This window comes from Scylla paramamosain, chromosome 18, assembly GCF_035594125.1.
Source record: "Scylla paramamosain isolate STU-SP2022 chromosome 18, ASM3559412v1, whole genome shotgun sequence".
NCBI lineage: Eukaryota > Metazoa > Arthropoda > Malacostraca > Decapoda > Portunidae > Scylla > Scylla paramamosain.
This window is the reverse complement of record NC_087168.1, coordinates 2,485,370-2,511,446: the sequence shown is the minus strand read 5'-3', so window position 1 is coordinate 2,511,446 and position 26,077 is coordinate 2,485,370. Positions and strand designations below refer to the sequence as shown.

The 26,077-nt window shown below is 40.0% G+C and overlaps 1 protein-coding gene across 1 annotated transcript; it reads right to left on the bottom strand.

Annotated features, from left to right (window-relative positions):
* Nucleotides 1-618: 618 nt before the first annotated feature.
* On the bottom strand, nucleotides 619-24,704 carry LOC135108996 (uncharacterized). Its single transcript, XM_064019931.1, has 14 exons — nucleotides 24,566-24,704; nucleotides 16,455-16,643; nucleotides 15,553-15,621; nucleotides 14,813-14,943; nucleotides 14,490-14,600; nucleotides 13,671-13,761; nucleotides 12,698-12,801; nucleotides 12,367-12,448; nucleotides 11,517-11,687; nucleotides 7,008-7,192; nucleotides 6,183-6,293; nucleotides 5,127-5,363; nucleotides 1,828-1,966; nucleotides 619-1,469 (listed from the first exon to the last, which is right to left on the bottom strand). Exons 2-14 carry the CDS (start codon nucleotides 16,626-16,628, stop codon nucleotides 1,248-1,250), a joined length of 1,827 nt encoding a protein of 608 aa, XP_063876001.1. The 5' UTR covers nucleotides 16,629-16,643; nucleotides 24,566-24,704; the 3' UTR covers nucleotides 619-1,247.
* Nucleotides 24,705-26,077: the final 1,373 nt, after the last annotated feature.

The following is a 26,077-nucleotide window of genomic DNA, read 5'->3' as shown; positions in this document are numbered from 1 at the left end:
AAAAGCTTTTGATAGAGTTTGGGGTTTCACTCATACCGCCCTTTTAGACAGGGTGGAATCAAATACTTTTCATCTTATCAACTCCTCTCCTCTAACTGAATGTCTTCAGCCTCTTTCTCATTACCGCAATGTTGCATCTCTTGCCATCTTTTACCGCTATTTTCATGCCAAGACTTTCTTCTTTCTCTCACCCCTATTCTGTCCACCTCTTTAATGACAAGAGTTAATCACTATTCTCAGTCATTCATTCCTTTCTCTGGTAAACTCTGGAACTCCTTGCTTGCTTCTGTATTTCCACCTTCCTATGACTTGAACTCTTTCAAGAGGGAGGTTTCAAGACACTTATCCTGTAATTTTTGACTAACACTTTCGACTCTGTACGGGCACCTTAGTGGAAACTTTTTTTTATTTCAATTTTGCTGCTCTTGGCCGGTGCCCCTCCTACATAAAAAAAAAAAAGAAAAGAAATAGATTAGCTTCTCTGTCGGTTTTAATACTCTTTTTCTTTATGGAAATGGCATTGGAGCAGGCTTTATTTATCTATTTATTTTGACCCTAATTTGATCTACTTGATATAATGAAGACAGAATAAGATAAAATGAAATGAAACGAAATGGCGTCATGTTCACGTTTACTTTTATCTTTGTAATCAAGAAATTTTCGTGTTTGATTTACTTCTTTATATATTTTCTATTCTTATCTCTATGTTAGGCCAAGCAGCAGTCTCTCCATTTCCCATCGGATACTCAAGTTTTCCATCCAAGACTTTTGTAAGAGCCCAGATTCCCAGCCCAAATGATTGTGTAGTGAGTAAAACATTTCTCGTTGATGATAAAGGGAGATTGTTTTCGAGAACATTGTTTTGTTTTAAGGAAAATTCAGTATCGTTCATATTCCTTCTCTGGTTTTTCTGTTGTTAAATAAATATTGATGTCGACACTTCTGAACCAGATAATTTTCTTTAATTTGTATACCTGTACACCAATCCACTCACCTAAAGAAGCAATAAATAAAATCTATGATGTAAACATACACAGGAAGACAGAGAAAATATCTTCACACAAGTCATTCATACTATCTACTTTTATTCATGAGTATATTAATGTACGAGTAATAAATAAACATAAGTAAGACGCAATAGCAAAAACAACACGAGGTACAGGCTGCAGGCTGCCAGTACCTCGCCCACTCACGCATCACAAAAATGTAGCTCCATGACGTGCTGCAACACTGTAAGAACTGAACATTTAAGCTGGGCATTGTGTAGTGGATACAATGTAGCTCGTGACACACTCCTCCACGATTTTTAGTGACGCAAAGCACCCCAGCACGACGTTATGGAATTCTGCGAGCTGAAAACTGGTTCCTAGGGATTTCTGGGCTTTCTGTCTTAGCTCTTTTATCTTGATCTCTCCAATTTTATAAGAGCAGGCTTGTCCTGGATACGTGATGTACCTGTTGATTTCACTCTGGAGGAGAAGCAAAGGCAAATATAGGACAGGAAAGTGGAAGATCTTGAAGGAAGAACAAAGAAAAGTGGTTGATACAAAACTCTTTGTAGTTACGTTCGATCGAGTATTATAATATATAGCTTTAATAATTTAAAATAGCATGGATTAAGAATAGAAAAATGATGGTCAGAAAAATTAATGTTTAAAAAACATGATTATTAAATGGCTTCAGGTAACTGATAAAGTGCACTTGTTTTTTTTATCTGGAAATTATGTCACAGGCGCACACGCCTCTGGCTGACCATGACTACTGAAAGTAGGTGTTTGCCAAGCAACACTTTCAGGGCAGTTGCCCCGCTCTTTTTCTTTCTCTCACCTGTATGCTACTATCGGACAGCGCTGTGTGGTTCGTCAGGAAGGCCACAGCTCTGTCCCTGGACCAGCCTAGCGCGTGTATGCCTGTGTCCACCACCAATCGACTGGCGCGCAGCAGCTCGAAGGAGTGGCGGCCCATCCTATGAGTTAGGAAGGGATGTTACGATTACTGACAAAACACATCAGGAAGGCTATTCATCGTCATGAAGCAAATACAATACAAACCTGTGATGGAATCTTTCTATCAGAGGGTTAGAAGACCAAGGTGACTATTGTGATGAGGCGAGACATGACAAGTTTTTTATATTTAATTTCTTGAGATAAAATTTGTTCCCGCCACTGCCACCAAATGTGGTGATGTAATAAGATGAATGGTGACACTACAATTACAAGTTATTGCAGTTTATAAGTTGACAAAAGAAGGCACACCTTTGCCTGCTCTCCTTTTTGTGGGATAGGTAGGTGGTATAGGCATAAAGTTTTTACCACTTTCCCAAAATTTTATATCTAGTATGATTTTGATCAACTTATCAGTCATCCTTATGATGAGCTGATTTTCAAAAATATCAATTTGAAAACAATAAAATATTAAAGCAATAAATCACAAAAAAATAATCGAAATAAGTAAATAAATATACAAATAGGCAGCAGGCGGGTACTCGGAGGAAGAGCAACTGGAGGCGTGACTCTTGTCGAAAGTCATAAGAACGAACCGACGGAAATGACATATTTGTTTACACATTTTTCCTGAATGGCTAAAACTTCGATATTATTGTTATTTTCTTACCAATATTTTTGTAAATCGGCTTAGGGCAAAGCTGACTGACAAGGTGAATCAAAATATTTTAGGTATTATTGTCTAAGGAAGTGGCAGGAACTTCACGAGTGCACCAATCAGCTGCTTCGACGAGAAGGGGAGGTGGCAAGGAACGTGGTTTCTAACGCCATTTTAATGATGTACAAATATCAAGATTTGTGGACTGGACTGGAACTTAACAAGAGCATCACCCAACCAAAGGGTGGAAAGGAGACAGGTGGGCGTGGCTTCTAGTTCAGCTTGGGCTGTGACGAGTATAGTCGTTATTTTATTAATGTAAAAAGAACAACTCATGACAGCGGCAGTGTTGAACAAAATTTGCCAACTAGCGCACTGTCCAGCTTTAGCTTTCTGATGTGGCAAGATCAGGTCAGACGTGGGACATAGGAAGACAATCTCAGATAGTCAAATTTGACATATACCCCCTCTTCTAGACAGGGTGGAATCAAAAGCTTTTCGTCTCATCAACTCCTCTCCTCTAACTGACTGTCTTCAGCCACTCTCTCACCGCCGTAATGTTGCATATCTAACTGTCTTCTACCGCTATTTTCATGCTAACTGCTCTTCTGATCTTGCTAACTTGATGCCGCCCCTCCTCCCGCGGCCTCGCTGCACAAGACTTTCTTCTTTCTCTCACCCCTATTCTGTCCACCTCTCTAACGCAAGAGTTAACCGGTATTCTCAATCATTCATCCCTTTCTCTGGTAAACTCTGGAACTCCCTGCCTGCTTCTGTATTTCCACCTTCCTACGACTTGAATTCCTTCAAGAGGGAGGTTTCAAGACACTTATTCATCAATTTTTGACCACTGCTTTGACTCTTTTATAGGACTGGCATTTCAGTGGGCATATTTTTAATTGGATTTTTGTTGCCCTTGGCCAGTGTCCTTCCTACATAAAAAAAAAAAGAAATATATATATATATATATATATATATATATATATATATATATATATATATATATATATATATATATATATATATATATATATATATATATATATATATATATATATATATATATATATATATATATACAAATGTATGATATGCAGACATCGAATGTCTGAACTCAGAGGTACACAGATAAAGATGAGCATATGAATATTATGCTTGTATACTTTTAGGATGCGTATTTGAATGCCAATTTGGAAAAAAAAAAAAAAAAAAATAGAAACTGATGTAATGTGGATGCGAATGTCAGATTATAACATTTCACAAATGATGATATTGATGTTTTCTGGAATTTTGTTATATTTATAAAAAATCAATTAAGAAGGACGATTCGTTGTGGTAACCCCTAATTGGAGCAGCTGAAAGGAAAAGATTAAAAATTATTCAATACAGAAGCGATGTTGAGCAAAGCTCTTCTACTATGCGGCCAGTGGGTGGTGGCTTACACTTAGCGATACAAAATTAAGATGTAGTACTGAAGCACCATATCATAGAGTCATCACGAAGGGAATTACTATATCCTATAAGAGTCAGGGACATCGCACCTTTCCGAGTGTTGTCTATTAGTCTTGCTGTGACATCTTTAATTTCGTCAGGTCAACCTACTTAACCCTGGTTTTGCCTTTAAAAAAAAAAATCTTTTTAGTGTCGTAAAAGGCGATGCTGATCGAAGAGAAAAATAAAGATGTTTGGATGGTTCTACACTGGTCTAACGGTCAAGCCGGTATCAACGCTAGCAAAAAGACCTTTGGATTAATGTGTCCCTACCCGTGGCTCATACTGAGAGGAGGATCGACTGTGCGGTGTTTAAGGAGAGCTTGCATTTTCTAATGCAATAAGAAGGTTTAATGATTGACTCTACTGTATTAAGTTTTGCAGGGTCACTCGGAACAGCTTATATAGGCCTGGTGATTCTGCTATCTTCAGCGGGGCGCAACTAAGATATAATGGCTTTGCCAATATGAACAGAGTGATATAGCTGCATGGTATTGTAATTTTACAATAAATTTACTAGTTGTTTTGCCCTTTTCAGGACCATCAGAGAAATATTCAGAAACTGAATTTAATTTTGGTACAGTAGCACTGCGTGTGCTTGGGGGCCGATGAGTCCTCAGGTAGATTTGAATTCTGGCCGTAGTACGAGGTTAGAAAGGGCATCCGCTCAAGGTAATGGTTTCCAAATGCCAAAACCAAATGGGTTAGAATCTTGGCCAGAATCTGAGGTTAGGAAGGGCATTCCAATGCCTGAAGTCTTTCGTTAGGAGGCACTGTCTTTACCCTGAGAAGAGAACCCATTTGCAAAAATCGAATATAAGAGGGACCCTAGCAGGGCATTAAAAGTTGCCATGAAGGTATAATGTGTGGCGTCTTGTCTCAAGGTAACTCTGGAGTTTTTACACATCCACTTACTACATAATAACTAATCTAAATAATGGTGTTGTCCAGCATAATTTTCATTGCATAATATTTGTTGATAACCTTTATCCCTTCCACTTTTCACTTTTTCTCTGATGGGATGAGATACTCACCTCTGATAAGGATCAGTATAGAGGCCGAGTTCCTCTCCAAGAAACTCGGAGTAGAGGCCCCAGCCCTCGGTTATGGCAGTGCGCAGCGGGAACCTCGCTGGGGCGTTGATACTGGAGGTGTAGTCGACAAACTTGCGGAAGATCGGAATGGAAGGGTTCAGCTTTGTGTAGATGGCTTCCAGATGGTGGCCAGGGTACGTCTCGTGCAGGGACAGTGCCATCACTTCGTACTTCCTCCTGGAACAACGTTCAACGAATTACAACACACACACACACACACACACAAATAAAAAAAAATAAGATAAAAAAAAAATGAAAAAATAAATAAATGAAAGAAAATAAAAATAAATAAAAATAAATAAATAAAAAAAATAAAAAAATAAAGAAAATAAAAATAAATTATATATATATATATATATATATATATATATATATATATATATATATATATATATATATATATATATATATATATATATATATATATATATATATATATATATATATATATATATATATATATATATATATATATATATATATATATATATATATATATATACTTGAAAACAATGATGCGATATTTAGGAGTTTAACAAGTGCCATCCAGCACAAAATGAAGGACAACTTTCGAATTAAATTGCAAGATGGAAAATTTACCAACGCAAACTACAATGAGCGAGGCAGAGATGGGCTGCTGTGTGCATTTCTTTCCAGGCCGCGCCCTTGCCCTAAAATGACGCGTTTTCTGTAATCCCTGCTTATTGAGCAGCATAGTCTCTTATCTTCCTTCATGGTAATTCACTCATCATTACCGCATATGGGTCACCAATAACTACGATGAAAAGGAATACTATAATTCTTATAAGTACAAGTCTTATCATTTCAAAATATTTTTAGAATATAAATGTAACAAGAGGCAAGTGGGGCATGAGGTGTGTAGAAAAAAGAAAAATTGGGCAGATATGATAGTGATGGTGGTGGTGGTGGTGGTGGTGAGGTGAGGTGAGGTAGGGGAAGAGCAAAAGATCAACTAGCTTTTTTGGCGAGACTCACCAGGACTTGTGAGAGTGAGTGTTGATGATGAAGGAGCCGAGGCGCGAGCCATCTATGGAGGGATCGGAGTACACCGCAAAGATGGCGTCTGGGTTATCATCTCCTACAACTCTGTATTGAGAGGAAATGCAGCATTGATGAGGTAAGGAAGATACGTGTAATTTAAAAAGAGAAATAAATAAATAAAAAATGACTTCTGCCATAAAATAAACTTTTGCCGGCAAAGATCACAAACTTTGTCTAAATATGATGACGCGAATGTGCCTACTAACTGTACTAACGCTTATGATGCAGAACATGAACAACATATCAAATTCATCCAAATATTCTGTTGTGTGGAACGAAAAGGCCTCTTCACACCGTTTGTAAACATTTGAGGAACAGTTTTGAAGCATTTGGGAAAGAGTTTGGAAAAATTTGAGAAACATCCATCCATCCATCTCTTCACTCATACATCCATCTATCCAGTCACCCATCAATCCATCTACCAATTCATCTATTAATTCATCCATTTTTCAGCCATCCATCCATCCATCTATCCACTCATCCATCTACCAATCTATCCATCCGTCTATCCACTCATCCATCCATCTATGCAGTCATTCTAGCATGTGTACACTCATCCATCCATCCACCTATCCACTCACCCATCCATCCATACATTCACGCACTCATCCACCCATCCATCCATCTATCCACTCATCCGTCCATCCATGAAAACTGCTTCTCAGATGTTTCCCAAATATTTTCAAACTGTTTGCAAACCTAACGGACAGGCCTTAGGAGTGTGTGTGTTCCTGAGACAACGGGAGTGCTGGGGCTTACGTGACGTTCGCCTGCGGCAGGCCGGGGAACATTTCTTTCACTAGGGGATAGATATCGTTGTAGATGGTGCTTCTGAAGGTCTCCAGGAGATCATTCTTGCTGCTGAACCTTTGTGCCGGGTCATTCTTGAGGGCTTGGCTGATCTCAGAGAAAGTCTTGCCTTTCATCCCGATTTCCGTAGCCGTCTGTGTGGGGAGGCAGCGCGTCAGTATTGCCTTATACAGTCATTCCACTCAGGTGGGGCTTCTGTTTTCTGATTTATCAAACTTGCTTACTTGTACTGATTCTGTCTGTCATTATGCACATTGATGCCCAAGAAATTATTACAGAGGCAAAATGAAAGGGGAGAAGCAAGTTACTGGAGGATGCTCAGTGGAACAACCACTGGAGACTTAGAACAGTGTTGCCTTGAGTGTGTATAGCGTGTGTAGCCAGAAATGAAACTTGTCTTGTGAAAGCTACAGTTTTTGCAGGCTAAGCTGATCTAGAAACCACGCCTTCTTACTCCGGGTCCTTCTGGCGCGGTAGCTGATTTGTAAAGTTCTTGCCACTTCCGTTTTCTTTCTTCATTAAGATGTTTTCAATAGTTTTATCAATGAGCCTTGTCTTAAGTGAATTTCGGAAATTAACAATAAAAATCAATAATAATATCAAAGCAATAGCCCTTCAGGAAACTGAAGAAACAAAAAAACTTATTGATATGACGGCCGATATGCACCAAGTCTCCAGTGGTGATAATTGTTTGATAATTTGTTTACGCAGTTTTTCAGTTGGGTGATATTTTGATATTAGTATTGTTACTTTCCATGTTGACATTTAAGAAAATCAGGTCGAGAAACGATTGATTAATTAGGTGATTCATAATATTAAAAAAAAAAAAAAAGGCAGAAAAAGAAAGAAATCCTGAGTGCATTCAATCATTTGGCCTGCCGAAAGGGGACAAGAGGAATAGGGCGTGGTTTCTAGATCAGCTTTTTTTTTTTTTTTTTTTTAAGTAGGTGGGACACTGGGCAAGGGCAACAAAAATCCAATAAAAAAAAAAAAAAAAGGCCACTGAGATGCCAGTCCCATAAAAGGGTCCAATGCACCAGCCAAAAATTTAAGGACAAGTGTCTTAAAACCTCCCTCTTGAAGGAATTCAAGTCATAGGAAGGTGGAAATACAGAAGCAGACAGGAATTTCCAGAGTTTACTAGAGAAAGGGATGAATATATTGAGAATACTGGTTAACTCTTGCATTAGAGAGGTGGACAGAATAGGGATGAGAGAAAGAAGAAAATCTTGTGCAGCGAGACCGAGACATGCAGTTAGCAAGATCAAAAGAGCAGTTAGCATGAAAATAGCGGTAGAAGATAGCTAAAGATGCAACATTGCGGCGATGAGAGAGAGGCTGAAGACAGTCAGTTAGAGGAGAGGAGTTGATGAGATGAAAAGCTTTTGATTCCACTCTGTCTAGAAGAGCAGTATGAATGGAACACCCCCAGACATGTGAAGCATACTCCATACATGGACGGATAAGGCCCTTGTACAGAGTTAACAGCTTTGGTGGGGGGGGGAGGGCGAGAAAAACTGGAGGAGACTTCTCAGAACGCATAACTTCATAGAAGCTGTTTTAGCTAGAGATAAGATGTGAGGTTTCAAGTTTAGATTATAAGTATAGGACAGACTGAGGATGTTCAGTGTAGAAGAGGGGGACAATTGAGTGTCATTGAAGAAGAGGGGACAGTTGTCTGGAAGGTTGTGTCGAGTTGATAGATGGAGGAATTGAGTTTTTGAGGCATTGAACAATGCCAAGTTTGCTCTGCCCCAATCAGAAATTTAAGAAAGATCAAAAGTCGGGTGATCTGTGGCTTCCCTGTGTGAAATGTTTACTTTCTGAAGGATTGGACATTCATGAAAAGACGTGGAAAAGTGCAAGGTGGGATCATCAGCATAGGAATGGATAGGAGAAGTTTGGTTTAGAAAGTCATTGATGAATAACAAGAAGAGAGTGTTTGACAGGACAGAACCCTGAGGAACACCACTGTTAATAGATTTAGGAGAAGAACAGTGACCGTCTACCACAGCAACAATAGAACTGTCAGAAAGGAAACTTGAGACGAAGTTACAGAGAGAAGGATAGAAGCCGTTGGTGGGTAGTCTGGAAATCAAAGCTTTGTGTCAGACTCTATCAAATGCTTTTGATATGTCAAAGGCAACAGCAAAAGTTTCATCAAAATCTCTAAAAGAGGATGACCAAGACTCAGTCAAGAAAGCCGGAAGATCACCAGTAGAGCGGCCATGATGGAACCCATACTGGCGATCAGATAGAAGGTTGTGATGTGATAGATGTTTAAAAATCTTCCTGTTGAGGAAAGATTAAAAAACTTTAGATAGACAGGAAATTAAAGCAATAGGACGGTAGTCTGAAGGATTGGAACGGTCAACCTTTTTAGAAACAGGCTGAATGTAGGCAAACTTCCAGCAAGAAGGAAAGGTAGATGTTGACAGACAGAGCTGAAAGAGTTTGACTAGGCAAGGTGCAAGCACGGAGCTACAGTTTCGGAGAACAATAAGAGGGACCCCATCAGGCCCATAAGCCTTCCGAGGGTTTAGGCCAGTGAGGGCATGGAAAACATTACTGCAAAAAAATTTAATAGCTAGCATGAAGTAGTCAGAGGGTGGAGAAGAGGGAGGAACAAGCTCTGAATCCTCCAAGGTAGAGTTTTTACTAAAGGCTTGAGCGAAGAGTTCAACTTTAGAGATAGATGTGATAGAAGTGGTGCCATCTGGTTGAAATAAAGGAGGGAAAGAAGAACAAGCAAAGTTATTGGAGATATTTTTGGATAGATGCCAGAAGTCACGAGGGGAGTTAAATCTTAAAAGATTTTGACACTTTCTATCAATGAAGGAGTTTTGGCTAGTCGGAGAACAGACTTGGCATGGTTGTGGGCAGAAATATAAATCGCATGAGATTCAGGTGATGGAATGCTTAAGTAACTTTTGTGGGCCACCTCTCTATCATGTATAATGCAAGAACAGGCTGTGTTAAACCAAGGTTTGGAAGGTTTAGGTCGAGAAGAAGAGTGAGGAATGTACGCCTCCATGCCAGACACTATCAGCTCTATTATGCGCTCGGCACACAGAGACGGGTCTCTGACATGGAAGCAGTAGTCATTCCAAGGAAAATCAGCAAAATACCTCCACAGGTACCCCCAACTAGCATAGGGAAAATGCCAGAGGCACCTCCCCTTTGGGGGATCCTGAGGAGGAATTGGAGCGATAGGAAAAGATATAGATATGAGATTGTGATCGGAGGAGCCCAACGAGAAGAGAGGATATTAGCAGAAGCAGAATGATTAGAGGTTTGGAAAAGGTCAAGAATGTTAGGCATATCTCCAAGACGGTCAGAAATACGAGTAGGGTTTTGCCCCAATTGTTCTAGGTCGTGGAGGACAGCAAACTTAAAGGCTAGTTCACCAGGATGGTCACTGAAGGGAGAGGAAAGTCAAAGCTGGTGGTGAACATTGAAGTCTCCTAGAATGGAGATTTCCGCAAAAGGGAAGAGAGTCAGAATGTTCTCCACTTTGGAAGTTAAGTAGTCAAAGAATTTCTTATAGTCAGAGGAGTTAGGTGAGAGGTATACAGCACAGATAAATAGTTTGAGAGTGACTCTGCAGTCTTAGCGAGATGGTGGAAAACTCTGAAGATTCAAGAGCGTGGGCACAAGGGCAGGTTAAGTCGTTGCGCACATAAATGCAACATCCAGCTTTGAATTGAAAATGAGGATAGAGAAAGTAGGAGGGAACAGAAAAGAGGCTACTGTCAGTTGCCTCAGACACTTGTGTTTCAGTGAGGAAAAGATGAGGTTTTGTAGAGGAGAGGTGGTGTTCTGCATTGAAAATTAGATCTAAGACCACGAAAGTTGTAGAAGTTAATGTAGAAAAAGTTGATGGGGATATCAAGACACTTAGGGTCGATATCAGAAGAGCAGCAGCAGCAGCAGCAGCAGCAGCAGCAGCAGCAGTAGTAGTAGTAGTAGTAGTAGTAGTAGTAGTAGTAGTAGTAGTAGTAGTAGTAATATATAAATATGGTACAGGGGCGTGGACCAAAGCTTGGATATCCTTCAACACTAGCCGTGTTCTCTCAAATGCTGGCAGAGACAGCAGAGGTGATACATGGATCCTCATGTCATATACCATCATGCCCTCAGTTCCCACACGCCATGTGTTTTCTAAATGCACGTATTCTTCATGGCATTCATTTCATGTTGAAGTCCACGTAGGGCACGGAAAGTCATATCACAAACAGAAAAAAACTAGCTCACAAAAAAAAAAAAAAAAAAAAAAAAAAAAAAAAAAAAAATATATATATATATATATATACATATATATATATATATATATATATATATATATATATATATATATATATATATATATATATATATATATATATATATATATATATATATATATATATATATATATATCATTGTCTATAAGAGAGAGAAAAAAAAAAAAATGCTTACCTTCTGCACCTCCGCCTCGATCCTCGCCACCTCCTTCTGGCCCAGGTCGTGGATCTCCTGCGGCGTGAGGTCGGTGGTGGTGTGGAATTTTAGACAGGCCTGGTAGTAAGCCTTTCCACCGGGCAGCGACGACACTCCCACTTCAGTACGGATGGCCGGCAGGTACTGGTTCTGTTGATGCATCCTACCATGTTACATGGAACCTTTTCGACAGGTGCCTTTGCTTACAAACGAGTCTGCATTTTGATCAATTCTCTCAAGGTGTTGCTTTGAACAGTTTATGTACAATTTCAGTTTTTTATGTCCGGATTCCCTAGCCTATTATTAGGACCAGGACGGTACCTCCCAACATAAGGACTTTGGTTTTGGCATTTATGAACCGTTACTCCCTGATATGATGCTTTTCTTAACCTCGGACCGTTGCCAGGGTTCAATCCGTGCACCATCCCTCCGCCTCCAAAACGCGTGCGGTAACACTGTACCACGGCGCCCCCTGAACACTTTCTCTTCAATAAAAAAAAAAAAAAAAAAAAAAAAAAAAAAAAAAATATATATATATATATATATATATATATATATATATATATATATATATATATATATATATATATATATATATATATATATATATATATATATATATATATATATATATATATATATATATATACTCGTATGTATATAAATAAATAGAAAAATAAAAATAAATAAATAAATAAAAAAATATATAAATAAATAAATAAATAAAAAGGCTATTCTACTCACACCAGAAGTATATCTCTTTACCCTGGCAATCCCGAGGCCCAATGAACAAGACGAGGGAGTCTTGGTCGAGTCTCTTTCAACTTACCTTTATAAAGTTTCGAATTTCCTTCAAGCAGGGAAGCACGTCCATCTTGATCCTGTTTTCTGCCTGCTGCCTCAGTGTGGTTCTGTGAGGTATGAAGGACTTAAAGATGTGCAAGGAACCAATGAACGTTTGGCATTATGGCGACAGTGGGATGATAATGAAAAGTACAGTCAAGGAAGCAATGGTCTAGTTTACAATCATTCTTTAGCAGAGACAGGAAAAATCAGAGGAAACTGCTTCAAGATGAAAATTCGTCTAATTTTGCAATACAACGAATCTCTTTCCAGGATCATCAATCCAGGACATGAACCTCAAGACGTGCATGAGTTACCTCTGCTCGGCGGTGATGGTGTTAGACATGTTGACGAATGGTTCGTAGAACAAAGTTTCATTCACTGGGACGATCAGGTTGTCAAATTGATCTACCACATTCATCTGCCGGAGGATAACAGTTAGTGGTTACAAGAAGAGGAATTAGTAAGAGGCCAAGAGGACAGATTCACAACATGGCTATACTCGTGTAAGTAGCCTACGGTCAAGAGGGTCCACTAGGAGAATGTGACGCCCTTCTTTAGGAGCGTCACAGACACAGATTTTGATGAGAAGACAGAATTAATAGGCAATGAGAGGCAGTAGCCGGGGAAGACACTCACGATAATGCAAATCTGACATTTCACTAATTAGGCTAGAAGTGATCACCACGACCCGAGTAGGTTTGTCAGCATTGACTGCCCTGGCGCTACACGGCCTTTTCCCCGTCTTTTCAAATAAGCTTTTTGGTATATGAGTTTCCCTTGACATAAATATAGGTACTTTCACTTTCTTGTCTCCTCATTTGAAACTCCATTTTTCTTATATAGCGTATATCCCACTACTTCTGAAGGTCAAGGGAGATTCCTCTTCACAGGTGTCCTCACCAAGCAAACCAGTGTAACACGGCCACGCCTCTATGTTTATGAGTCATTAAAATACTGAAACGTATGTCTAAATTGGGATAAATTAGTCATGAGATGCAGGCGGTGTGGATTTAACCCGCTGCATGCTCAAAACAACGTAAATCCAACAAGTTACCAATCAGATAAAGATGATCTGCTAAGTCAATATTAACTTTGGTCAATTTTGACCGTTTTTGCATTACACAGATATTCGTATATTGTATGAGATATGGTAATTTCTCAACAAGAGACAAGCCTTCACACTACGCCACACACAGTTACACACAAAAGCGTAATTTTTAAGCCACCCCCCAAGACTCCTGCACCACACACACCTACACACTTCAGGACAACGGTACAAACACTCACCATGGACCAATTGGAGGGCATGATGTTGTCTTTCATGTTTTCCCTCAGCAATGTGAGGATCTCCTGTCCCTGTCTGGGAAAGTCGCCGTACCTGAGGGTGAGGCAAGACACACGTCACGAGACAAGACACTTAAGTAATGATGTGAACAAGTGAGTCACAGTGGGTGTTGGTGTGCAGCTACAGCGTGACATGCCACTCCACTGCCACACTCTCCCATTACGGGTGTGTTCTAACGTTTCTTTAGTGCACTATTATGCAGGAAAAAGGTGCCTATCAACATTGGAGGGTCAAAATTGAACGTAATTGATATAAGGATAGGTTCACGCTATGCTGATTCTCACTATGTGACGGTTTCTCAGAATCTAACTCCTACATATAGGGAAAAACAGGTGTATATCATAAACGTCCGGAGGGCAATTGTCTCTTTTCACTGAGATTGTGTGTAGGTACAGACACGACTTGTCCTTGGTTTTAGTACGGATGGTTGCTGGCGCAGTCGTGCCTCGCGGATAACAAACTGCCAGACACATTCCTTTTCTTGTATATATATATATATATATATATATATATATATATATATATATATATATATATATATATATATATATATATATATATATATATATATATATATATATATATATATATATAAAGTCCATCCGTTACTTTACTGGCATGTTAGTGTGTGTGTGTATGAAAAGAACGATTTTAGTGAAGATGATTGAATTTGCTTTGGGATATTTTGGAGCGCCACATGCAGTTGCCCCCGCGTGCCCCGCTTCCATCAACCCCTCTTCCTGCCGCGGCCGAACACTGACCTTAAGAGGAGTTTCTCGTAATCGTTGTAGGAGTCAAGGATCACAAGTTTCTCCATCAAGTACTTGAGGGAACTCTGAGGTCCAGACAAGAAGGTGACGGGCATGTAGTACCTGGGTTTGGGCAGAGCAACATATACATGAATACGTAGATGAACACTTAGTTTCCAATTACGTACATGGTGAATACCCACATTTTAGCCCCTCAAAAGTAAGAGTACATGGACACACTGACTGCTTGTACACACAGTGATTATACGTATACACACTAAGTGAAGTGTTACCAAACATGATTATTCCTGATCAGAAAGATATGCATAACTTACTTCTTATAAGGGAAGTTTTGCACGTAGGTGTTCAGTTCTTCTTTGAACACTTTCAGGGTGATCAAGTCTTCCGGCGAGAGAGAGGCGGCATCTATCTTGTTGGCCCGCTGTAGGAACTTCTCGCACTTGGCCTGTCAACCAGACACAACTTAACAAGTCACGTGTTCAGTACAGAACAGTCGACTCCAGTAATCATTGTTTGGTTCAATATCTCCAAACTGTTTTCCAAGTGTTTGCAGACTGTCTGCAGACACTTGAGAAAAAACTGGGAAACATTTGGGAAACAGTTTTCACGGACGGATGGATGAGCGGATAGATCGATGGAAGGGTAGATGGTTGAGTGGAAGGAAGGTTGGATGGATGGATGGATGGATGGATGGATGGATGAATTGATGGATGGATGAACGGACGGATGCATGGATGAGTGGATAGATGGATGGTTGGATGGATGTATGGATGAGTGGATAGATGGACGAATTAATGGATGGATACATAGATGGATAGATAAGTGTTTCCAAACTGTTTCCCAAGTGTTTCTCAAATGTTTGCAAACAGTTTGTAAACAATGTTTCTTGGTGTGGACGCGGCTTAAGAAAAGGTTTATGTCTTCTTTTAATCATATCCTCAACAATATGTGTTGCAGAGAGTACAAGAAAGGGAGGGAAGCGTGGTTAAGTGTGGGGGATGCTGGGGTGGCTGGAGATTCTGACTGTGTGGCTGAACCAATAACTGTCACTTGCCTTCCGCTGCTGCAGGCGATACTTGTCGTACGAATCCAGGCGGGTTGCGGTGTCGTCGTTGATGCCCAACTGCGGGAGGGACACACGCGATGAGCGATTGGAAACAAGATAATCAAATAACCTATTTCTGTATCTGCGTAGGTCTTTTCCTATGAACCTGTATGTCTGCTTATTCACTGTATGCCCTCCTCGAAGCGACTATACACACACACACACACACACACACACACACACACACACACATCTTTAGCTCCTGCATGGCGAAGGGCAAACGTTTCGCTCTTCAGTACATCATAAAACTCAGTTCCTTCATCTTGATGTGGGTTATATTTTGTACATCTTTTTTTTTTTTTTTTTTTTTTGCCCCTGGATGGTCTCCCTGTTGCATGACAGGCTTTCTTGTATCATGAACTTTATGTTTCCACCATTACTTTGCTCCTGCTCAGAGTTTTCTGACTGCATTCTCTGATTTTTTTTTCTCCTGCCTGTTTCCCTTATATATTACGGTGTCTCCTAACAAAGGACTTTGTTTTTGCCATTTGGGAACAGTAGCCTCTTCCTTTCTCTAGGCCTCACTGCACGAAGCTTTTTAATTTCTCTGGCACCTATTCTGTACTCCCTGCCAAGAGCCTTTTTAACGTTTTCATCACTACATCATGTTTCCTCTAATCACCCTACAACATTTTTAGACACTTATTTTTGTACTAGTCCCTTGAATTGCTCTGTAGCCTTACAACATAGCAAAATTAACACAAATACTCTCTCTCTCTCTCTCTCTCTCTCTCTCTCTCTCTCTCTCTCTCTCTCTCTCTCTCTCTCTCTCTCTCTTCTGTATGACAAGCAATTTTTTTTAAACCTCTGTGAATGTTGACAGGAGACGACCACAACAGTGAAGGGCTCACCATCGTGGAAAAATAAGGGAACTCCTGAGTCTTCCACTCCCAGTAGTCTTCGGAGAGAGTAAGCAGCTCAGCGAATGCCGAGCCGATGGGAGGCGGGGGCAAAGCAGAGGTCATCAACCCCGCCAGGCTCACCACCAACACCAGTACCACAACCCCTATGACCGGGCGTGCCATCGTTATCTGGCGAGTCTGTAACAAAGTGTAGGTACAGTTTTGGCTGGCAGAATGGGATCAAAGGCACACGTGCATCACTCACGCTGGCACGTCAGAATTAACAACATGCAAGTGTAGGATAGAAGAAAGCACTGAAATAAAATCCCTCGTCCTTGAAGAAGCACTGCACATTCTTAAATCACTCACCCTTGTCAATGACACAGACCTTAACCTTGTTGCCGCACCTTGACATTTTATAAGAACATAAGAACATAAAGGGCGGAGTTAAGAAGCCAGTAAACTTAGACAAAACAAACATACCTACATACACTTATTCCTTCTTTCAAAACTCCCTTTTGACTCAGGACTAACAACCTGATGAACGAACGAGTCTATGCCATTGTCTGTTAATCAATTTCCTATTTATTTAGTGGTGACTCCACACATTATACTATATTACGTAAGGAAGGAAAGAAAAGAAAAAAAAAAAAAAGAGACGACGGATGAAATAGGAGAAAACACCCAGTCACCACACCAGAAGGGAAATTCACACCAGATAGCGGGATGGAGGGAATCTTGGAAAAGAAATCGTTACAACAAACATGGACGCAGGACACACCAACAGGAAGAAGGCCATAAGCTGCCTAGGTGAAGGCAGCCTGGGACAAAAAGGAATTAATTAACAGGAATGATATAGAGGACACGACGAAAAAAGCGATCAATAATGGAAAGTAGGCTAGGAAATAATCGAGGCACCAGAAAGACAAATACCTTCGCCCACTTAAACTCCGCCTCCAAATTGCCCCAATGTCCTGACTGGCATTATCGTATCAAGTATCACGCCTGTGGGCGGATCATATGAGAATCATGTGAGAAACGTGAATGGCATATATGTTGAATGTTATGAGAATAAAGATAATTTTCTGAAAGAAATAGACTGTCCCCCAAACAACTGTAAATAAGTAGAGAGATAGAAAGAGAAATAGGCAGTAGTAGACACAAAGATATAGATAGGTTCCAGAAGGCCTGACCAGAGATGGGCCGAGATGGACGGAATAACTTGGGTCCTATTTCACAGTCGCTTCCTGTTGTTGTGATCGTTAGCAATGAATGGTGATGTCCATCACCAACAACACATTCGATTTCACAGACGTTTTCCGCGGCGTTGTTTTGATCCTTACCAGAAATTGGAACCTTTGTTAACGCTGGCTTGGAAACTGTTGGGCCTCCCCATTGGAGCTTACCAATGCATTTATTTCTTGCAAATATCACAAGTACTTATCCTCTTGTACTTGTATTACTTCCTAAATTGTATATTAAAAATTTAACAACATTTTGTAGGCTATAATAGTAATATGATAAAATTTAAGAGTTTGGATGGCGACGTGAACTCATTTTACCAGCTGATGAAAACTTCACTATCTGTCACCCTTATTTCATCTGCTGCGCCTCCTTGGTTAAAAATTGTAATGATCCTCACATACGCATAGAGTGTATGGAAGTTGTCACCTAAGACAAATATTAGATAATATTGAACTAACATTACCATTTCCATCAGAAAGCTAGGCTTGCTTCAGTTTGGCAAGGTTTAGATTATTTCAGTTCATTAATTTAGTTGCTAATCCTTTCAATGGATAGATCATGATTAAAAGAAAACAAACATCATATTTTTGCTGAGGAATAAATAATCATCGTCTTAAAATCAGTAGGCTAGGGCTATTTCCATTAAACCCGAAATATTTCAATCTAACAATGTATGTGTAAAGCACTGGTTGCTGGTTGGCATATGCAAAGTTTGGCGAATGTTAGGCAGATATTCAAAGGCAACAATTTAAATCACAAAATGTAACCATGTTTGCAGTGGATGGATAAGGTGTGTTGAGGGCACCAGTGATGTATTTCAATTTACCATGCCTCTCTCTCTCTCTCTCTCTCTCTCTCTCTCTCTCTCTCTCTCTCTCTCTCTCTCTCTCTCTTAGTGCTGACGTCGTCAGTTCTTTTGTCATGAATTGACTCATTTTGTCTAATAAAGAGGTTCCGGCATTCCAACAATACCGAATCAGAGGCATTCGTTTTGTTATGATCATTACCAGGTTGGGGATCACCGAAACCACGAAAACAAATACTATGAAATCGGATCGAGGTGTTGGTAATGTCTATTGCCAGGTTCGTAAGACTCTTGCTTGGGAACGTTACCAAGTGACTGTGAAATCGACCCTTAGAGTCAGTGGAACCTTAAAGTGTAATGGAGTCTAGAAATCAAGTATCATATTTTTATTTATTTTTTTTATTTAGGAAGGACACTGGCCAAGGGCAACAAAAATCTAATAAAAAAAAATGCCCACTGAAATGCCAGTTCCATAAAAGGGTCAAAGCAGTGGTCAAAAAATTGATGAATAAGTTTCTTGAGACCTCCCTCTTGAAGGAATTCAAGTCATAGAAAGGTGGAAATACAGAAGCAGGCAGGGAGTTCCAGAGTTTACCAGAGAAAGGGATGAATGATTGAGAATACTGGTTAACTCTTGTGTTAGAGAGGTGGACAGAATAGAGGTGAGAGAAAGAAGAAAGTCTTGTGCAGCGAGGCCGCGGAAGGAGGGGAGGCATGCAGTTAACAAGATCAGAAGAGTAGTTAGCATGAAAATAGCGGTAGAAGACAGCTAGATATGCAACATTGCGGCGGTGAGAGAGAGGCTGAAGACAGTCAGTTAGAGGAGAGGAGTTGATGAGACGAAAAGCTTTTGATTCCACCCTGTCTAGAAGAGCAGTATGAGGGGAACCTCCCCAGACATGTGAAGCATACTCCATACATGAACGGATAAGGCCCTTGTACAGAGTTAGCAGCTGGGGGGGTGAGAAAAACTGGCGGAGACGTCTCAGAACACCTAACTTCATAGAAGCTGTTTTAGCTAGAGATGAGATGTGAAGTTTCCAGTTCAGATTATAAGTAAAGGACAGACCGAGGATGTTCAGTGTAGAAGAGGGGGACAGTTGAGTGTCATTGAAGAAGAGGGGATAGTTTTCTGGAAGACTGTGTCGAGTTGATAGATGGAGGAATTGAGTTTTTGAGGCACTGAACAATACCAAGTTTGCTCTGCCCCAATCAGAAATTTTAGAAAGATCAGAAGTCAAGCGTTCTGTGGCTTCCTTGCGTGATACGTTTACCTTCTGAAGGGTTGGACGTCTATGAAAAGACGTGGAAAAGTGCAAGATGGTATCATCAACGTAGGAGTGGATAGGACAAGAAGTTTGGATTAGAAGATCATTAATGAATAATAAGAAGAGAGTGGGTGACAGGACAGAACCCTGAGGAACACCACTGTTAATAGATTTAGGAGAAGAACAGTGACCGTCTACCACAGCAGCAATAGAACGGTCAGAAAGGAAAATTGAGATGAAGTTACAGAGAGAAGGATAGAAACCGTAGGAGGGTAGTTGGGAAATCAAAGCTTTGTGCCAGATTCTATCAAAAGCTTTTTATATGTCCAAGGCAACAGCAAAAATTTCACCAAAATCTCTAAAAGAGGATGACCAAGACTCAGTAAGGAAAGCCAGAAGATCACCAGTAGAGCGGCCTTGACGGGACCCATACTGGCGATCAGAGAGAAGGTTGTGAAGTGATAGATGTTTAAGAATCTTCCTGTTGAGGATAGATTCAAAAACTTTAGATAGGCAGGAAGTTAAAGCAATAGGACGGTAGTTTGAGGGATTAGAACGGTCACCCTTTTATGGAACAGGTTGAATGTAGGCAAACTTCCAGCAAGAAGGAAAGGTAGATGTTGATAGACAGAGCTGAAAGAGTTTGACTAGGCAAGGTGCAAGCACAAAGGCACAGTTTCAGAGAACAATAGAAGGGACCCCATCAGGTCCATAAGCCTTCCGAGGGTTTAGACCAGCGAGGGCATGGAAAACATCATTACGAAGTTTTTAGCAAAGGTTTGAGCAAAGAGTTCAGCTTTAGAAATAGATGTGATAGCAGTGGTGCCATCTGGTTGAAGTAGAGGAGGGAAAGAAGAAGAAGCAAAGTTATTGGAGATATTTTTGGCTAGATGCCAGAAATCACGAGGGGAGTTAGATCTTGAAAGGTTTTGACATTTTCTGTTAATGAAGGAGTTTTTGGCTAGTTGGAGAACAGACTTGGCATGGTTCCGGGCAGAAATATAAAGCGCATGAGATTCTGGTGATGGAAGGCTTAAGTACCTTTTGTGGGCCACCTCTCTATCATGTATAGCACGAGAACAAGCTGTGTTAAACCAAGGTTTAGAAGGTTTAGGACGAGAAAAAGAGTGAGGAATGTACGCCTCCATGCCAGACACTATCACCTCTGTTATGCGCTCAGCACACAAAGACGGGTCTCTGACACGGAAGCAGTAGTCATTCCAAGGAAAATCAGCAAAATACCTCCTCAGGTCCCCCCAACTAGCAGAGGCAAAACGTCAGAGGCACCTTCGCTTAGGGGGATCCTGAGGAGGGATTGGAGTGATAGGACAAGATATAGATATGAGATTGTGATCGGAGGAGCCCAACGGAGAAGAAAGGGTGACAGCATAAGCAGAAGGATTAGAGGTCAGGAAAAGGTCAACAATGTTGGGCGTATCTCCAAGACGGTCAGGAATACGAGTAGGGTGTTGCACCAATTGCTCTAGGTCATGGAGGATAGCAAAGTTGTAGGCTAGTTCACCAGGATGGTCAGTGAAGGGAGAGGAAAGCCAAAGCTGGTGATGAACATTGAAGTCTCCAAGAATGGAGATCTCTGCAAAAGGGAAGAGGGTCAGAATGTGCTCCACTTTGGAAGTTAAGTAGTCAAAGAATTTCTTATAGTCAGAGGAGTAAGGTAAGAGGTATACAGCACAGATAAATTTAGTTTGAGAGTGACTGTAGTCGTAGCCAGATGGTGGAAAGCTCGGAAGATTCAAGAGCGTGGGCACGAGAGCAGGTTAAGTCATTGCGCACATAAACGCAGCATCCAGCTTTGGATCGAAAATGAGGATAGAGAAAGTAGGAGGGAGCAGAAAAGGGGCTACTGTCAGTTGCCTCAGACACCTGAGTTTCAGTGAGGAAAAGAAGATGAGGTTTAGAAGAGGAGAGGTGGTGTTCTACAGATTGAAAATTAGATCTTAGACCGCGAATGTTGCAGAAGTTAATGAAGAAAAAGTTGAGGGGGGTGTCAAGACACTTTGGGTCGTCGACAGAAAGACAGTCCGACTTGGGGACATTTATGGTCCCCTTCCCAGATGGGGACTCCGAGGCTGGTGTAGGAGTCGCCATGATGATTTTAAAATTTTTGAGTGAAGGTTGTGTGTGTTATTAGGTGTTTGTAGTTTTGTGTGGAGGAAGAGAGTTGTCTTTAGAGGGCGGGCTGTGACTGTACCCTTGTGTTGTGAGACACAAAGGGAAACGTTCAGTGAGGTCACAGCTGGGTTTAATGATAAGTTCACAGCACCCCCTGAACAGTGCTTTAGACCTCACTGGGAGTAACTATCGTTTCGGCAGGTGTCTACTGCCTCCTCCTTCCATATAAAAGGAGGAGTAGGATATTCACATGTTGTTTTATGTTTGGAATGATTGGTTTGTATGGTCTACGAAGATATACTTAATTAAGGAATATTTATGGTAATTGATGTGATGTTGATATCATGTGTTTTTCTAACTTAACATTAATAACACCAACTGAATATAAGCTGTGTTTATGAATATGATATTGTCTGTATTTTTGCACGATGATTGTGTCAATTACTGAACATATTGAAAAGATATAGTGACACCAAGTGACTTTGAACGAACTTAAGATGAATGTGAATGAGAATGTTCTTGGTGACTTATAAGAAACGTAAATAGTATTATATATAAAAAAAATAAATAAATAAAATAAATAGATAAAAAATAAAAAGAAAATGTGAGTTTCCAGTAGCCTTTAAATAACAAATCCATGTAACATCTCGGTCACGACACTTTTCATCAAGCTTGAACCCATTAGTTGCAGTTCTATCCTGATTACTAGCCGTAAGGAAAATGCCTATATTTGTAATCGTTATTCCGGTGAGATACCCCATACTTATTAGCGATGATGTACACGGACCAGAAATTAAAACATGGTGTACTGTTGCGTAAGGTAAAGACAGCTTCACCCGTCCGGCCCCTAGGCATGTGGAGCAGGTGGCCAGTTCCTTTCTCCGCCGCCTTTAACCCTTTCACTATCATCGTCTTTTTATTAGCATTCAGATAACTTATAAATCGTGTGGATGGACATAAATAAGAATATGAGTTTAATTTCGTCTTTGCTAAGTTTGAGAAGCACGTTTTTAAGATATTAGTAAAAAAAAAAAAAAAAAAAGTCTTTTAAAAGGTGTGGATTGTTGTAGGAAAGATTGACCAGCACTGAAAGAGTTGTACTTCCCAGTCACTCCTCACCGGTACCCATTTAAGGCTACGTAAACCCAGGCGGGGACTGTAAGATGAGATTCCAACTCGGGGTTTCCTGTACTCTAGTTAGAATTATCGTCGCCTGAACCTCTTCCATTGCCTGTAGATATCTCATTCTTAAGTCATCTGATTTGCTGAAAATCTGTCGAGTGAGCGTTTTTGTAAGCCGACTGTCAACAGAAGAAGGGAGGAGGGGACATCAGACTGAGGGAAAGTGAGCGTGGCTGGTTACTTCTGACCACCGCTATGACCTTGTATACCGCGACGAAGACCGAACCCTCTCTCTCTCTCTCTCTTTCTCTCTCTCTCTCTGTGTGTGTGTGTGTGTGTGTGTGTGTGTGTGTGTGTGTGTGTGTGTGTCAGGAATCTTTCTATTAGTTCCCACAGGTGTTCTCCATGCTGCAAATAACACTTGTGCTCATTATCAAATTAATTCCTCCTCCCTCTCAAGTTTCTCCTTGATCTTCACGTGGCTCAGTGTTCTTCAGCTGATCCTCGAATTGTGTCATTTCCTGTCATAGCCTCTGCTTCATTGCCACTAATCTGCTTATAAAGTGCATGTGCCGCTGATCATATTACTATGCCTGTTGGATTTTTTTTTTTTTTTCTTGATGTTCTCTGTGTCCTCTCTAGCCTTGGTCCTCGGAAAGCTTATAGCCCTGATGGAATCCTTCCTATCGTCGTTTGTAGCTGCAAATCCGTCCTCTCTCCTTGCCTGATTAAGCTTATGTCTCTATCAATTAACATCCACCTTTCCGTCTTCTTGGAAGTGTGTTTACATTTAATTTATTCCTGAGAAAGATGACATCTTTTGTTCTTCAAATACCAACCTGTACCTTTAACTTTCTGTCTTTGTAAGAGGTTAGAGTCTATCCTCAATAAGAAGCTTCTGAAGCACACATCTCACGACTGTCTTTCTAATCGTCAATAAGGATTCCTTGAGGGACGATCCATTGGCGTTCTTCGAGCTTTCTTTACTGAATCGTAGGATTCGGTGTCGTAGGGGATTTCGGTATGAAAATTGTTACTCCCTCATAAATATCGAAACTATTTGATAGAGTTTGGTATGCCATTAATTAATTAATTAATTAATATTTTTTATACGATTCCTATTCATCTCTCCACACTATAACTTACTTTTCTTTTTGACCATTCTGTCACTGCAGTGGTAGACATCCACTGCTCTTATAAACCTATTAACAGTCGTGTAACACATGGATCTGTCCTGTCCACCTTATTCTTATTATTTATTAAAGATCTTCGCAGTCAAACTTCTTGTCATATATATATATATATATATATATATATATATATATATATATATATATATATATATATATATATATATATATATATATATATATATATATATACATTTTTTTGTTTGTTTACTTTTTTATTTTGTAATCCTAGGGAAGATTCTTCTTTTGTTGTAATAGTAAGATCCCAAATACCGAACACCATTCAACTAAAAAACAAAGTTCATGACTAGAGTAAAATTGTCACCAAATTTACGTGCAGGGGTGAGAAACACTTACGCTGTTGAATCAGTAAAAGGACGAGTGGAGAGCGGAGCTTCACGTCCCACCACCGTGTTTGCTGAGTAAGGACTGCGCCGCTTGTCTGATACTGTTAGGTGATTGTGCGGCGCTGGTCTAGTGATACAGTGACTAGCAGCTCTCCGCCTTGCTACTCCATCGCTGCAAAAACTTGTCCAAGGTAAAGAAGTGGCTTCTTCTACTCAGGGCTGCGCTCTTCATGCTGTTATATTAATGTTCTTAATACAAAGTGAGTTATCAAACATGAATTCAATATCTTATTTCAATATTTTGAGATCTGCAGAAGAAAGAAAAACATTTTGTCAAGTCTGTTCTTTAGAAAATAAAAGAAAAAAAAAAATGTTTTGCATTACATAGTCTCACTTGGAGGTAACTTTTGGTTTCTGACTTGACTAAATAAAGCATATAAGAGAGAGAAGCCTCACCAGGAAGGATGAACAGAAACAACTTTCCAAACAGAGCGACAGATCGGCGACATATTTTGCCAAAGCAAATATATATATATATATATATATATATATATATATATATATATATATATATATATATATATATATATATATATATATATATATATATATATATATATATATATATATATATATATATATATATATATATATATATATATATATATATATATATATATTCTTACACTCCTCAGGTTGCCGGGCCGTGACCAATGATCACCTCTGCACGCAAAGATACGTGCGCAAGGAAAACATCTTGAGGGACACTCAATTCAGCGGCTTCGAGCACCTCAGCCACGTGCAGACATCTGTGCTGTGATGCTTATGGTCTAACTTTTAAGACTGTTCTCGTTGTAAGGACTCCATTACATTCTATTCATAGATAGAATGTAATTTATTATTTCTTCAGAATTTAGCCAATAAGGTTTCCCAGCTGCTGTGTTTAAATTCTTGGTATGTTTCTACAAAGACGTGCAATACGCTGCTCTGCTCGCACTGATTTGCACGACAGGCAGTGTAATAGCAGTAACGTAGTGAACTAAAAAGAAATTGGTCCTACAGCTCGCCCAGACATAATTTTGATCTCTTTACCTGATTCATTTCGTCTTTCTTTTACGATCGGCAGATAAAAGATCGTAACTTTAATTTAATTATATAATGGACGCCTTTCATAGTGTGAGAAACAATAATTCTCCTGGTCTGTACTGGAACATTTGCCAAGCGTGCTTATATCTTAATTCCATTCACCGTTGAATTACCTATTTTTGGCTTTCACGTCTAGGTCCGCTCTTTTATCAGGGCGGGAAGAGCGTCTCCTAACAGAAGACCTTGGGTGACCGTTACCCGGATTAGATGACCTTCATGTTTGTAGGGTGCGTACACTATGAAAGCAGGTTACCGGGTTAGTGGTTAACACCGCCTGTCGGCGCCGACAAGCCACACACAAAGAAAAACAGGTTCAAACTTGCCGGCGCTGGGCAAGTTTACTGAAATGAATACACTATTAGGTTGCGTGCAGAGC

Bases quoted from the DNA above. Each gene is read 5' to 3' on its own strand.
- LOC135108996 (XM_064019931.1), bottom strand. From the start codon at position 16,628: ATGGCACGCCCGGTCATAGGGGTTGTGGTACTGGTGTTGGTGGTGAGC. The intron at 14,944-15,552 runs GCAAGTGACAGT...TCTGGTTGACAG, and splicing joins ATCGCCTGCAGCAGCGGAAG to GCCAAGTGCGAGAAGTTCCT. The intron at 11,688-12,366 runs GTAAGTTGAAAG...ATGCATCAACAG, and splicing joins AAATTCGAAACTTTATAAAG to AACCAGTACCTGCCGGCCAT.